The sequence below is a fragment of the Schistocerca cancellata genome, chromosome 3 (assembly GCF_023864275.1).
Source record: "Schistocerca cancellata isolate TAMUIC-IGC-003103 chromosome 3, iqSchCanc2.1, whole genome shotgun sequence".
In the NCBI taxonomy this organism is placed as follows: domain Eukaryota; kingdom Metazoa; phylum Arthropoda; class Insecta; order Orthoptera; family Acrididae; genus Schistocerca; species Schistocerca cancellata.
In genome coordinates, this window is record NC_064628.1 from 805801446 (window position 1) to 805817362 (window position 15917).

At 35.1% G+C, this 15917-nt stretch overlaps 2 protein-coding genes across 6 annotated transcripts in view; one reads left to right on the forward strand and one right to left on the reverse strand.

The window, feature by feature from the left end:
• Positions 1-1341, reverse strand: part of LOC126175870 (enoyl-CoA delta isomerase 1, mitochondrial-like) — a 61393-nt gene extending 60052 nt beyond the window's left edge. The window contains exons 1-2 of one of the 3 annotated variants that reach the window (XM_049922890.1): positions 1180-1341; positions 626-787 (exon numbers count right to left, since the gene is read on the reverse strand). In XM_049922890.1, coding sequence (XP_049778847.1) covers positions 626-785 — 160 coding nt within the window. In that variant the 5' untranslated portion in view covers positions 786-787; positions 1180-1341. Of the gene's footprint in view, positions 1-625; positions 788-918; positions 1070-1119 lie in introns of those variants that run through there. The other 2 variants (XM_049922889.1, XM_049922891.1) reach the window with 2 other exon arrangements.
• The window catches only part of LOC126175869 (meiotic recombination protein DMC1/LIM15 homolog), a 162781-nt gene continuing 147782 nt past the window's right edge, over positions 919-15917 (forward strand). For 2 of the 3 annotated variants that reach the window (XM_049922886.1, XM_049922888.1), the window contains exon 1: positions 919-1026. In XM_049922886.1, coding sequence (XP_049778843.1) covers positions 990-1026 — 37 coding nt within the window. In that variant the 5' untranslated portion in view covers positions 919-989. Of the gene's footprint in view, positions 1027-1617; positions 1753-15917 lie in introns of those variants that run through there. The other variant, XM_049922887.1, reaches the window with a different exon arrangement.

Sequence of the window (15917 nt, forward strand, 5' to 3'; positions counted from 1 at the left end):
AAAGTCTACTAAGATAGGCAAATAACAGACTCATGAACTGTGTGTGGATTAAATTTTAAATAATCAAAGTAACACAACTTATATCTGGAATTTTTCACAGGTGGATTACCGCATTTACCACATAAGTGACCTAAAATTTTACTCAAATTATCAGTTGAGAGAGAGTGAGTTTGCATGGAACTATTTCCTTTTTATTAACAACAATGTTTTATTAAAAAAACAAAACAAAAATCATTCTGTGATCCTTCATCGGTTTATCTGTGACCAGCCCCACAAAAATTTACTAATCCACTCCGTGATGACTAATCACTGCCAAAGAATCTCATGTTGTTTACATTTAACATGAGTATTAACTAATATGGATACCTTACAAAAATAAGATATTTATTATTGCATAAACGGCAAACTCTGTGCCTAGGTATAGCTACTCAAAAAGATTTTGGGGATAATACAGAGGGCTGGTTTGAGAAACAATAGAATAAGAAAGTGTGATCTGGCGCTCAGTCATAGTAACATGTTGTTCTTCACTGTTATGCAAAGTACTATTTTGGCATCAAGATGGCAATGGCAGCTTGTATTGCAGCATATACAAACTTGTCACTTATTACTAGAATTGTTCCCTCACCAGTTTTGTCGTTGACAGCAACGGAAACTAAACTTTCTTTCGATGAGTATTCTCTCCTGCCACTTGAAACAGTTTCGGCTGGTGCCAGAAATTTGCCGGAACTTTGGGAACGACAAAAGCTGCGTAGCTGCAATAGACTTCGCGGAGAAACCATTTTCATTGCTAGAATATGAAAAACATACTTTTAGGAATGACCATCCAGACAATGTTTATTTTCATATTGCAACGTATTGCTCATACTATATAAGAAAACACGTGAGAAACTGAAATATATTTGTTTTTGATACCGGTACCTTTGATCACGTATCATACTCGCAGGTACAACTGTTTAAAATTATGGGTATTTCAACAAGTGTTTTAATTTATGAATTGTTACGGCACAACAGCTTTCAGTCTTTATGGTAAATATGATAGAACGGCGTATTATAAGGATAAATACAAGTCCCCGATATTGCACTCCTATCTTTTAAGTTGGAGATATGCGCAAAGCGTACCTGTTAGCAAGGTTGTGCGTCTCACAAACGATGAGATAGGACAATGAGACGATCTTGTACCTGTATTCCTAGTGAGAATCAACTATCAAATCCACTATTTCGTGTCTTCTTGCTATTAACGAGATGCATAAGACAGACGCTATTTGAACTTTTCTATCTTGGTCATCACACTTTGCCCCTCGTTCAAGGTTCATGCTTTAAACTTATCCTTCCAGGTTTCTTCGGGGACAGTAAACCGAAAGACTCGATTATATTAATGAAAAAAAGTATTCAGCAACTTATGTTCTATATATCGAGAGTATTTGTATTCGAAATATAAATATCACAAGTTAGACTGTGGTAACAAGGTTTGGAGGTTATAAGTAGCAAAGTGTTTCATAAATTACTGCCATAACGCCATAAGTATGGAAATGAACGCAGAGTAATATATAGAAATGCAGAATTTTTTGGTTTGCATTAATTTGTAGATATAAATTCCCTAAAATGCATTACAGGATACCGGCACTGTTGGAAGAAGAAGCATGTATGTTGGCGACGCCGACTGATGTGACGTAAAAGCGCAGACTGTAGTAAAAGCGGTAATTTCAAACATAAGCCGGAATATAATCATTCATCGCAGAAGACGAATGCGTTGTAAGTCTTTTATTTTGTGTATCAGTTTTTCCTCCAACGCAATTTTTGCATTTCTGAGGTATATAAAATTTCGTTTATTATTGGAGCAAGCAATTCATAGGGTTCATAATTCTTTTATGTCGCTGTGTTATCGTACTTTTTCTATACCAAGTTAAACACTCGACTTTTCTTTTCCATTCTGATTAGATTTCAGTTTTCAGATAATGTTCATTATAGATATGATACATAGTCTATGGGTGATTTTGCAGCTGAAAAAATTATTGCTTTGATGGAGAGAATATGATAGTGTCAGGTTTACAAAGCAGGCGCGCGCGTATACCTTATAGTTCACATTACGTGATGTGTTTCCTACAAATTTTTGAGAACATATTTAATGGGAATATTTCTGCCCCAGTTTCTTATTTAATAAAAACTCTTATCTATTAGCGCAAAATCAATCATTTCTTTGTTCATCATCCATGTGATTGCGGTATTTTTATTTATTGTTAGTGTTCTTCATTTAATTTGTCATGAATAGACGAAATGAAAATATAATAATAATAATTTCATGTAAAAACAATATATACACCTTTGTATAATATTGAACCATAAACAATATAAACTGTATGAACATCGTTAAAATACATGTACAATAAATGCATTTTTAAAATCATATTTGCTCATGTAAATGCACACTGCATATTTGTAAACCATAAGAATGTGTAATTTATATAAAATATTTTTGCTCATCCAGAAACATACATTTGGTATACAATGAACTACAGCAAAGAACACAAATCTCGAATTTACCCCTACATATAATTTCTTTCTGATTCTCCATGCTAATTCATGTATTAATCTTAAATCACTACATACAGTATTATCGTGGACAAATAAATTACTATACATCTCCATTCACACTGCATCACATTATGGTCTTCATTCAATGTTCCATTTGAAAGAAAAAAAAAAAAAAAAAAAAAAAAAAAAAAAAAAAAAAAAAAAAAAAAAAAAAAACTGCTCAAATATCCAATCATGTCTCAATAAGATTTCAGAATATGCAGAAACTGAATCAGAGCTCAATAACATTTCAGCATATGCAGAAACTGAGAACTTGTTTTAAATCTCAGAAATGTAAAGTGGTGCACTTAAAAAATCCAGAAAATAAATATTCTTTGACCTCAACATCAATGATTGACTATTGGAGTCACTCAAATTGTACAAATACCTGTCTGCAACCATTTGTAGGGATATGAAATGTGATGATCACATAAGACCAACCATAGCTGATGTAGGTGGCAGATCTTAACTCATTGGCAGGATACTGGGAAAATACTGTAAGTCTGCAAGAGAGGTCGACTACAGAATGCTTGTGCATCCCATGTTAGAATATTGTTCAAGTATGTGTGTGACTCATATCAAGTAGGATTACCAATGGGTACTGAAGGTATACAAAGAAGGACAACATGAATGGTCACAGTTTTGTTTGACTCTTGGGGGAGGTCTCTTGGAAATGATGAGAATTCTGAATTGGCAGACGCTTGAAGATAAATGCCAATTATCCTACAAAAGCTTACTTAAAACTATTGAGAAACAATATTAAGTAAAGAAACTACAGATATTCTTCATTGTCCTATGCATTACTCCTGTAAGGGCCTTGAAGACAAGCTTAGACTAATTATAGAATACAAAGAGGCATTAAATCAGTCATTCCCAGCAATCTGTACACGATTGGAATGGAAAGAAACCCTAATATTGGTACCATGCTACTTACCCTTTGTCATCCACTTCACAGTGATTTGTAGTGTAATTGTATATGAATGTTTCACTATCACATTATGTATCACTTATGTTTGTGGATTCTTGTGTTTCCAGTAGTACCAGAAACAAAGACAACGTTCAGAAAAACTGTTTCAGTTCATAAGCAATGTCATATGAGAGGTACAGTAGACAGTGCAGTTCATTGTAGAATTTTGTGTTTCTCACCTTGTAATATTATTAGGTGGTATTCAGCTTTCATATTGGATGTACCATTATTCCAGAATGCTGCATGGACTAGGTACATATGAGAATTATTTTAATGTATTCTCAGTTTCATATTCTTTTCATATACTCCTTACAGAGCCTTCACAGTGGTGGAGCTTACTGAACAAGACTTATACATCATCTAGTGATTTTTCTTGTATTATTACTATACAATTTTATTTACAGTCCCAATTCCGAACTCATACAGCAGATGTTGAAAATTTGTAGCATGCTGTGGACCCTTGAATGTAAACTGCTGATACTTCACCACTATATGACTAATTTAAACAAAATATATTCGATTTACTTTCATTCCCATTGATCTGTAGTGAGGAGGTCCTCTAGAATGTAGAACATGTCAGAAAAACAATGATACTTATCGAATATTTACAACTAAAACAAATAGGCTAATGTGCCTTCCACAGGTCTCAAGTGGAATGGTCGTCTTTTTTTTTTTCTTAATGTATACTATATGAAAGGATCATTTTACAACACTCATTTACTAAGATCACATAAATACACTGAATTTAAAATTTAAAAAAATGTTTTTTTTTTATTTATTTACAATGAACACATTACTGCACTGAAATGGTGCTCAATGGAGTAGGAGTTGGCCACCAATAAACCCTTTAGGCTTCACTTAAACTCAATTTTGGTGACTGTTAAGCTTTTTATGGCTGCTGGCAAGTCATAGAAAATGTGTATCCCTGAATAACACACACCTTTTTGTACAAGAGTAAGTGACTTCAAATCCTTGTGAAGATTATTCTTATTTCTAGTATTGATTCCATGAACTGAGCTGTTGGTTTGAAAAAGTGATATATTTTTAAGGGTAAATTTCATTAAAGAATAAATATATAGGGAAGCAGTAGCTCCCTAAACAGGCCTCTGCAGGATGTCCTTGAGTTCACACTACATATAACTCTTATAGCATGTTTTTGTGCCCAAGAAACTTTAGCTTGGCTGGATGGATTACCCCAAAACATGATCCCATATGACACTGTGGAGTGAAAGTAAGCATAGTATGCCAGCTTTTTCATTTTTACATCCCCTATGTCTGACAGAATTCGCACTGCAATTATAGATTTGTTTAAATGCTTCAGCAGTTCTATGATGTGCTCCTCCCAGTTGAATTTATTATCAAGCTGTAATCCCAAGAATTTAACACTGCCCACGTCTTCTAACTGCTTGTCATCATATGTTAGGCATATACTTGTGGGACACCCCTTACAAGTTCTGAGCTGCATGTAGTGTGTTTTTTCAAAGTTTAGTGACAAAGAATTGGCTAGGAACCAGTGATTAATGTCCTCAAATATTTCATTAGCTGATCTTTCTAAGACTACACTTGATTTCCTATTTATTGCAATGTTTGTATCATTGGAAACAAAACAAGCATGGCATCTGGTTATGTTACTAATGAAAGGTCATTGATATACACAAGAAAAGGGTAGGGCCCGAAAATGGAACTTTGTGGAATCCCACATGTAATTAGTTCCCAGTTGGATGATGCCTTATAGCTTAATACATGTCTCTTTCCTAATAACACCCTTTGTTTTCTGCCAGAGATATAAGCTTTTAACCATTCTGCAGCATTTCCTGTTACACCATAATATTCTAATTTACTTAAAAGGATATTGTGATTTACACAGTCAAATGCCTTTGATGGATGATAAAATATACCAGTTGCCTGCAACACTTTGTCTAATGAATTAAGTATTTTTCACTGTAAGTGTAGATAGCCTTCTAATATCAGAACCCTTTAGAAATCCGAACTGCAACTTTGACAGTTATGTTATTTGTGATAAGATGGTTACAAAGCTGATTGTACATTACCTCTTCTAAAATTTTTGATAATGCTGGCAAAAGTGAAATTGGACAGAAATTTGATGCTATTTTTTTATCAACCTTCTTAAACAGTGGCTTAACTTCAGCATATTTCATTCATTCAGGAAATATTCCACTGATAAATGACGGGTTACACAGATAGCCTATTATGTTACTTAACTCAGAATCACATTCTTTAATTAACTTTTTTGTTGATATTTCATCATACCCACTAGATGTTCTTGATTTTAAAGATTTTATGATGGACATTACTTCTGCTGGGGTAGTGAGAGTCAACTTCATATTATGGAAATTACTGAAATGTCTCGTCCGAGGTATCCCGTGGCAGCATCTACAGAACCTGACAAGCCCATCTTTTCAGTAACAGTTATAAAATGTTTGTTAAAAAGTTCTGTGACACTATACACATCTGTCACTAATGTATCATTTAGTCTTGATGCTATTTGCCCCTCTTCATGTCTGGTTCTACATGTCTCCTCCTTCACTATGTCCCATATTGTCTTCATTTTTTATCTGATATGACTATGTTGTCCTCGTAATATGTTTGTTTTGATGTCCATATTACAATCTTTAATATTTTTCAGTATTTCTAGTAATGTGCTATAGCATCAGCATCAGAACTGTTTTGGATTGAGAGATAAATTTTCTTTTTGTTTTACAAGATACCTCTATTCCTTGAGTAATCCATGGCTTCTTTGCAGACTTTGCTCTAACCTTGGTTAGTTTTGGGGGAAAACAGTGTTCAAATAAGGTAAGCACTTTATTAGAAAAAGTGTTATATTTTTCATTCATGCCATGAGAACTGTAAACATCACTCCAGTGAATGTTACTGAGGAAAGTCCTAAAATAATCAATTTTTGGCTTATTGATTACCCTCTTGAGTTCAGATTTAACAGATTTTATATCCTGTTCACTACTAACACTTAACAGAAGGAACTGCATGTCATGGTCTGAGAGGCCATTGACTATTGGTTTTGTAATAAAATTTCTTTCATTGGACTTTTCTATAGAGATATTATCAATGGCTGTTTGTGAGCAATTGGCTACCCTAGTTGCGAATTTTACCCAATCAAGGATACAGAAGATTCTACAAATGGTTCACGTCTGCTGTATAAGTTTGAAATTGGACCTGACAGTGAAATTTGTATACTAACTGACAATTGTCCTGATCCGCCATCCTTAAACAAATTATTTTCTGTTTGCTAACAACTTAGATACTTATTTCTTCTCTTTGTATTTTGATCATGCACATCTGTATTTCTTAATGAATTACAGTTTCTTTTTACAAGAATTAGTCTTTGATGTTGGTATTTGAGGCTACTGTCAACACATTAAGTTCCTTAAATTGATGCAGTGAGATTATCTTAAGGGCAGTCCACCAATAAGGCTGCACCTGGTACCTCCTTCTTGTAGATTTGGTACTATATTTGTATGGACATTTGTAATGTTGCCATACACTGATTAGATTGGATAAGATATACTTTTCCTTCCATCAATCCATAGTGAGGAACTCCACAAAGATGTAGAATATAATATAAAAGAAGAATGCATAATACATATAAAAAAACAAGAGAGATATGCTGCTCTCATGACCCTAAGTGCAATGATCCCATGGATATAGGGTAAATAAAAAGACTGAAACATATATTCATTTAAGAAGTAATACCAATCTTGTCACAAATGTGTAAATGAATATACACTTAAGTGCATAATTCTTCAGGCATTTTAGTCACACATTACCAAATAGAAAGCAGTTTACAACACATATTTACATTGATCACATTACTGAACTGAAGATGTGCAGAAGTGAGTTTTGCACTCACATTATTTGATATTATTAATGTACAGTCATTTAACTCTACTAAGAAATTCATTAACAGAGTAGAAGGAGTTGGCCGCCAACAAATTCATTAGGTTCCTCTGAAGCTGAACTTTAAAAAGTTAAATTTTCTGTGGTTGCTGGCAAGTTTTTGAAGACATGTGTTTCTACATATTGGATATCTTTCTGGCCCAAAGCAAGTGATTTAAATGTTTGTACAGGTTATTCTTATTTCTAGTGCTGATTCCATGAACTGAGCTGTTGGTGTTATCTGTGACAAATTTCATTAAGAAGTAAATACAAGGTGTTCCATTTACCTGATGACCACCTGTGCGGTGCAGCAGATGCCAGGCATCAGATGCGGTGTCACCCGTCTACTGCTGCGGTCTGATGTGACTACGTTTAAAACATAAGCAAATAAATTTTGTGCTCATGCATGTCACACAAGGAGGTGTTTGAACTGCCTGCCATTATTTTCCATGCATTTCTGACATCTACTCAAGAAATTATTAATCACACAATGTAATTCTCTCTGACATAGTGAATTAATTGGTTCACAGATATTATCCTTGAGTTCCTCTATTGTGTGAGGATATGTTGTGTACATTTTGTCCTTCAGTGCACTCCACAAATAAAAATCACACAGAGTTAAATCATGACTTCTAGCAGGCAAGATGTTGTTACTAATCACTCTTTCATTGAACACATTGTGAATTGCGTGCAAAGAAATATTGACTGTGTGAACCCTTGCTGAATCCTGTTGAAAAAATGTGAAACTTCATTTTCTTTCACTCATTTCATTAAAAAATGGTCGCAAAATGTTTTGCAGATATCTTTCACTTGTGACTGTGTCATTAAAAAAAATTGGGCCTACTATTTTGTCACCACTAACGGCACACCACACCCCTATTTTCTGATCGTGAAGGGGTTCCTCATGAAACACAACAGGTCTATCTGCAATCCAGTGTCAACAGTTTTGGGAATTAACATACCTGTGTAAATGGAACCAAGCCTCACGTGAAAACGGAATGAAGTAAGTATCCATTTCACCATAGTGCACTTGTTTTAAAACCCATTCGCAAAACTTAGCCCTGTGTGCAGGGACCCATTCGACTGGCAGTGCGGCTTCTGTGGCTAGCCTGCCATACTCCGGGCAGGCAGTCATCAGATAAATGGAACACCCTGTATATTAGGAAGCAGCGTTAGTGTGCTCAGTTCCTTGGAGAGGCCCCTGTATGATATTCTTGAGTTTACACCACATATAAATTGTGTCACATACTTTTGAACTCAGAAAATTTCTGCTATGCTTGATGAGTCACTTCAGAAAATGATCCTATTTGACATTATGAGAGAAATGTAAGTAACAGTATGCTACCTTTTTTATATATACTGTGTCAGTTTATGTCTGACATCTTACACATCACAAATAAAGATTTCTTCAGGTGTTTCAGTAGTTTTGTGATATGCTCCACCCAAATGATTACACTTCTCCCAATTGACATTGTTAGGTAAAGCAGTCATCATTCCAAATTATAATTCCAAGAATTTAACACTGACTACTTCTTCTGTCTGCTAGTTGTCATATTTTAGATATATATTGAGAGGATATCTCTTTCATGTTCTGAATTGCATATAGTGTGTCTTTTTAAAGTTTAATGAGGAAAACTTGGCTATCAACCATTTATTATTGTTCTGAAAATTTCATAAACTGCTCTTTCTGTAATTATGTTTGGCTATTTAATGCAATATTTGCATCATCTGCCTACAACACAAGCTTGGCACTTGATAATACTGTATTACTAATGAAAGGCCATTATTACACACAAGAAAAAGTAAGGAGCCTAAGACATAATCTTGTGGGATCTTGAAATTCATTGAATAAATGTAAAGAAATATTTTACATTGGCACCCACAGAACAGCACTTTACGAAAATGGGCCTCAGTATGCAGGTATAAAATTAGCTAATGCACTCCCTAGTGCAGTCCTGGCTCTTCCTACAATTAATCTGAAACATCAGCTTAAGAAATTTTTAGTAAAACACCCTTTCTACACATTAGAAGAGTACCATACGTATATGAAGAACAACAAATGCTTTGTGAAATTACGTGAATAGAAATCAGTAAACATCTTATTGTAATTTTGTTGTAAATTAATGACATATTCAGAAGAATGTGTCTTGTGTATTGTAGAAATAACTTTAATCATTACTGTTTCTTTGTACATGTGCAGTGTACCATTTGATATTGAATAAAGCTATTATTATTATAAACAGATTTCTACCAGAAATAATGTAACATTAAAATCATTCGCCTTGACTGTTGATTATCTAGACATTGGCCAACAGAATGATAGCTTGAGCAAACTGTTACTTGCATGCATGTACCTCCCTCCTCCGTGTCTTAACCCCCGCCCCTCCTCCCCCCTCCCCCCAAATCACAGAAATGCCAAGTTATTGACAATAGTAACTGTTTGTGCTCTGTTACAATCACAAGTGTGTCAACTTTGCCACCTAAAGTAAACTTGTGTATAAAATGCTTACACGTAAAAGTGTTGTCCTTTCTTTGGGAAATAAATACAAGATTAATAAAATGTTAGAGAAAGGTGAATCTGCAACCAAGTTATCTATTTATTTATTTATTTATTTATTTATTATTTGTCCCGTGGATCAAATCAGTACAATGGCTTGTACAACTGATATGGGATAAGTCAATACAAATATACAGTTTACAGGAGTCTAAAATAGTAAACAAGAATACAGAGGAAAGATTATTTTACATTACCTACAAAATTATGTTACTTAAAGTTACAGCTTTACAGAGAATTGTTACATGATGTGACAAAACTGACTTAGCAACATTCAGCTTTGATACTTAATCATGCACTAAGACAATTTTGATTCCAAATATTCCTGGATGGTATAAAAGCATTCTTTTAATAAAAGAGATTTCACTGTCTGTTTGAATTTATTTATTTCTTGGATTTCTTGTATAAAAGTTGGAAGATGATTATATAATTTTATTCCCATGCACTTGACACCATCACTGTACAGTTTTGTTGAGTGGGGAAGTATTCTTAGAGAGGTTTTTGATCTTGTGTCATAATCGTGGTAGTCCATATTTTTGCTAATTTTGTTGATACTTTTTTTGGTAAAGAATAATAATTCTAATATGTATTGGCATGGGAGGGGCAAAATATTTAGTTTCTTAAATAATGGTTTACTAGTGTCTCTTTGTTTTTTGAACATAATTGTTCTGACTACCTTCTTTTGCAGTTTGAATATCTTAATTGATTCAGAATTTTGGCCCCAGAAGATGATTCCGTAGTTAAGTACGGAGTGAAAGAGTGCATGGTACATTGTGGTTAGGGTACTTGTGTTAGTGACGTTCCTTATTGATCTAATCATGAAGCATACTTTGCTAAGTTTTGTGCTGGTAACGTCAATGTGCCTTTTCCATGTGAGCGTATCAGTAATAGTGACCCCCAAAAATTTTATTTCATTTTCAAGTTTAACATTATTTTTTTCCAGTGATATAGTTGGTTGTGATGGATTTCTGTTTTGGGCAGTGTGAAAGGTTATTCCAATTGTCTTTTTTGCATTAATCAGCAGCCTATTACTTTGAAGCCATCGACTTATTTGATCTGTGGTTCTATCTATATTGGATTGGAGAATTTGTTCGGGAGCAGATATGAGTATAGAGGTGTCGTCAGCAAATAAAAGGGTTTTTGTGTTTGGTAGGCTGTGAGGAAGGTCATTTATGTAAAGTAAGAACAGCAAAGGGCCCAGGACGGAGCCTTGGGGAATGCCTTGCTTTATGGTATGTATGGAGGAATGTACTGTGCTAGCTGTACCTGAGAGCTTAGTTTCATTTAATTCGACATACTGCTGTCGATCTTCCAGATAGCTTTTAAACCAGTCATAGGCATTTCCTCTTATTCCATAGGAATGCATCTTTTGCAGAAGTATACTATGGTTAACCATGTCGAATGCCTTTGTTAGATCTAGGAATATACCTATGGCTGGGAGTTTTTTGTCCACAAGCTCCAGTGCATGATCTAGAAATTCTTGTATTGCATCTGTTGTAGCTTTCTTACTTTGGAAGCTGAACTGAGCAGGTGACAGGATATTTTCTTTGTCTAGAAAGGACATGATTCTGGTGGCCATTATATATTCAAATACTTTACTAAAAGCTGAAAGCAGTGCAATGGGTCGATAATTACTGGGATCCTCTTTGCTTCCTTTTTTGTGGACAGGTATAATTTTTGCAATTTTGAGCATGCCAGGAAATGTACCATTCAGGAATGAGAAGTTTATTATGTGAGCGAGGGGTTTACTGATTGAGTTACTGCAATTATGAAGGAGGAAGCATGGGATTTGATCTTGTCCAGCAGATGATTTTTTTTTTATTTTGCTATGAAGTGTCTTTTCTATTTCAATTTCAGATGTAGGCCTTAGAAATAGAGTCTCTGAGCATAAGTTTGGTTCTAGTTGTAAGGGACAGCTATTTTTAAGATGGTTAGCCAGGTTTTCTACTGTTTCTGTAAAGTAGTTATTGAATTCCTCTGCTGTTTCTTTCCCACAGGAGACTAATTTTCCATTTATTTTTAGGCTAATATCACTTTGTAACTGTTTTCCTCTATTAGTATTCATATTAATGAGTTGCCACATGCTTTTGCTCTTATTTGATGACAATTTGAGGTAGTTATCATTCTGTAGCTTTTTGGCTGCATTTACTACGTTCTTTAATATCTTTTTATATAGAGTAAAGTATGACTTAAATGCTTCACTACTGCCTAGTTTGGATTTGCTCATGTAAAAAAGTTCTCTTTTTCTTTGTGATGATCTAATGATTCCTGGGGTGATCCAGCTGGAGAGTTTTCTATCTTTGGTGATACATTTTGTTTGTAAGGGAAAGTGGCAATTAAAATAGTAACAGAAAATATCCAAGAATGCTTCATATTTGCTGTCTACTGTTTGAGCCTCGTATACATTTTGCCAGTTTTCATTTTGTATATCAAAGAGGAAAGTATGCATGTGGGTTTTATTGAAGTTTCTCCTCTGTACAGTGATTTTATTGTGTTCGTGACTGTTATTTTGCAACCAGACCTGCATAATTAATGCATTGTGGTCTGAAAATCCTAGTTTGACGGAGGATACAGTACAATTTATATTGCTTGCTACTTGATCCAGACATAAGTATAAGACTGGTAAGTCAAAAATTGTGAATATAAAAAGTACTGCATGAACTAAATGAGATAAGTGCAAGCTACAATCTGACTATGTCTATAAATAAAACTAAAACCATGGCCTGTTATGGTATTCACCCAGTATGAACAAAAATAGTCCTCAATAATAAACTGATAGAACAAGTAGCCCATTTCAAGTACCTACGATGTGACATACCATATGATCAAGACATGAATATACTTACACAAAAAATATCAAAAGAAAAGGCAATTTAATGTAAAGTAAATTTTGGTGGGACATCAAATTTTAAAGCAAGTGTGGGCTGATTAAAATGCTGGAAGACAAGATATGCAATTTGTGAGCTTCAAATACAAGGAGAAAAATTGTCTGCTGATTCTTCAGCAGTCGATTCTTTCAAAATCAAACTAAGGGATATATTGAAGGAAGAGAGCTATGCTCTCAAAAACATTTACAATGCCGATGAAACTGGGTGCAATTGGAAAACTTTACCAATAAATCTCTTGCTTTATGTCATGAATTAGCAGCACTTCATCCTAAAGCAAGTGAGGATCATATGACTGCTTTAGCTTGTGCTAATGCTACCAGTAGCCACTACCAGCCTATGCTCATCACTGATAAAAGCAAGAAACTATTGTTTCCAACATGTTAATATGCCTGTGATACCTGTTGTTTATGCAGCACAAAAGAGTACCTGAATGGATAGCATGATTTTGATTGCATGTTTATGGACATTTTTGTACCCTTTGTAAAAGCTCACTAGTAAAAAGAATGCCAAAAGGGAGAAAATGTTACTTCTCCATGACAATGCACCAGCTCATCCATCAAGTGATTTTATATGAAAAGGACGAATCCATAAATGTGATGTTCTTCCAACTAATGTAACCTCCTTATTACAGCCTGTGGATCAAGACATTATTGAGACTTTCAAATGGTATTACAGTAATGAACTATTACATAAATTATTGTTAGAAAGACAAGAGGAGGACAAGAAAGTCTGTCAATAAATCACAAACATATTGATTTGAAAGTTGTGTCCTACATGTTCAGAGCAGCATGGGATAGTGAAAATGAGCAGAGTTTGAAACAAGCTTGGAATAAAATTTTGGGAGTGACAGAAAGTTCATGAAGTCTACTTCAAAAAGACAAACAGAATGATATATCCAAATGCTCAGTATGCTAAAAGAACTAAATTACCAGGAATGTGATGAAAAAGACATTCTAGAATGGATGATGTCAGTTGCCCAGAACCCCATGGTCAGGGGAAACTACTGGACAGGACAAGAAGGGAAGACTGATCATTGGAGACTGGACCAAATCAGATTTTAAAACGTGAGAACCTAAAGGCAGAAGATAGGATATAAGCAAGACAGAGATTGCTGACAAAACATCATGCACCCTTGTTATATGTGGTAGACGTGGGGGAGAATAAACAGGTCAGAATATAAAAGATATAGAAAATAAAATGGATTGAAGAAAGGAATAGTTAATGAGAAGAAATGCTGAGACTGAATAAATTAATGTAAATTAAATTCAGACCCAAGCACATGTGTAATGCCAGTTTCCAACTGCAGAGTTCTAAGAAACTGGTGCCTGGGGGAAGAATCCAAATGGCACTTGTGGTGAAACATGCACTGAGGTCATGACTGTCATGTTATAGAACACGCTCTGCAACAGGATATTGTGTTTTGCCAGTATACAGTCTTTGTCGGTGGCCATTTATCCTAACTCATAACTTGGCAGTAGTCATACCAATGTAAAAGGTTAAATAGTGTTTACATAACAGCTGGTACACAACATGGGTTGTTTCATGAGTGGCTCTCCCTTTCATAGTGTATGAGGTGTGATAAAAAATATGGTGAATAATTTTATTATAATGAAAATTATAAGCTTACATGAAATTTGATTTAATCTCCTTCAATGTACTGTCCTTGGATAGCAATGCACTTATCCCAATGCTGAATTCAGCTGCTCTCTTATGGCCCTCTCAAAGTCAAGAATGGTGTCAAAATCTTTTCCTTTAAGCACAAGCTTTATTTCTGGGAATAGTGAGAAATGGCATGGTGTGACAAGGTGTACAAACTTTGCTTCCACTGTTTTTTCCCGAACATTTGAGGCTTTAGTGAAACAAATTGATTACACATGTATCATTTGAAGCATTTTCCATCACTGGCTACTACTTTCTCCCATCTTTCGGGCAGTGTATGAATCCCACGTTAAAAAAAAATTGTTCATCTTTTGAAGTGATCCACGAATTGATCCAATTTGTGATTTCTTCATGAGATCGGAAGCGTTGGTCAGCCAGGCCATGTACCATTGATCTAAACAGGTGATAGAGGGAGCAATGTCTGGAGAATATGGCGAGTGGGGTAGGACTTCCCATTTTAATATTTCCAAGTACGTTTTGACCTCTTTTGCAATGTGGAGTCAAGCATTGTTGTGCTGCAAAATCACTTTATCATGCCTCTTGCTGTATTGTGGCCATTTGTCTTTTAATGCTCTGCTCAAACACATTAACTACGTTCAATAATGAGCACCTGTGATTATTTCACTTGGTTTTAACACCTCATAGTACACAACGCCAAGCTGGTTCCACCTAATGCAGAGCATGATCTTGGAGCCGTGAATATTTGGTTTGGCTGTCAAAATGGAAGCATGGCCAGGATATCCCCATGTTTTTTTGCATTTAGGGTTATCTTAATGAACCCATTTTTCATCCTTGGTCACAATGCGATGCAGAAATCCCTTCCATTTTTGCCTCTGAAGCAACTGTTCACAAACACTGCTGAACATCTCTTGGTTTCAGCTTACACGGGACCCAAGTTCCTATTTCCTGAATCATGCCCGTAGCCATGGGACATTTTGAAATGGCTTTCTGTGTCACTCCCACTAATTGTGCCAATTCTTCTTGAGTTTGACGTGAGTCTTCACTAAGCAATGTCTCCAATTCTGCATCTTTGAAAACATTCTCTGACATGTTCTTCCTCTAATAGCATCCTTACCATACGTACCTGAGAGCATTTGATGAGAGTCAGCTGCTATTTTCTTCATACTGAAACAAAACAGTAGCACCTCCTGCAAATGATGAGAATTAGGCTCGTAAACTGACATTTTCAATCAGGAACAACTTTACGATGCAGACACAAATCGACTAATGTTTGAATGAGGTTATGTTGACCGAGGTCCTGCCTGACTACTGCGATCTGTTTCTTTCGACTGCTACTTACCATTGTTGCCAGCTATTGGCAAATGGCAGAAGCAAAGTTGTACACCTTGTAATGTGGTGAGTAAGA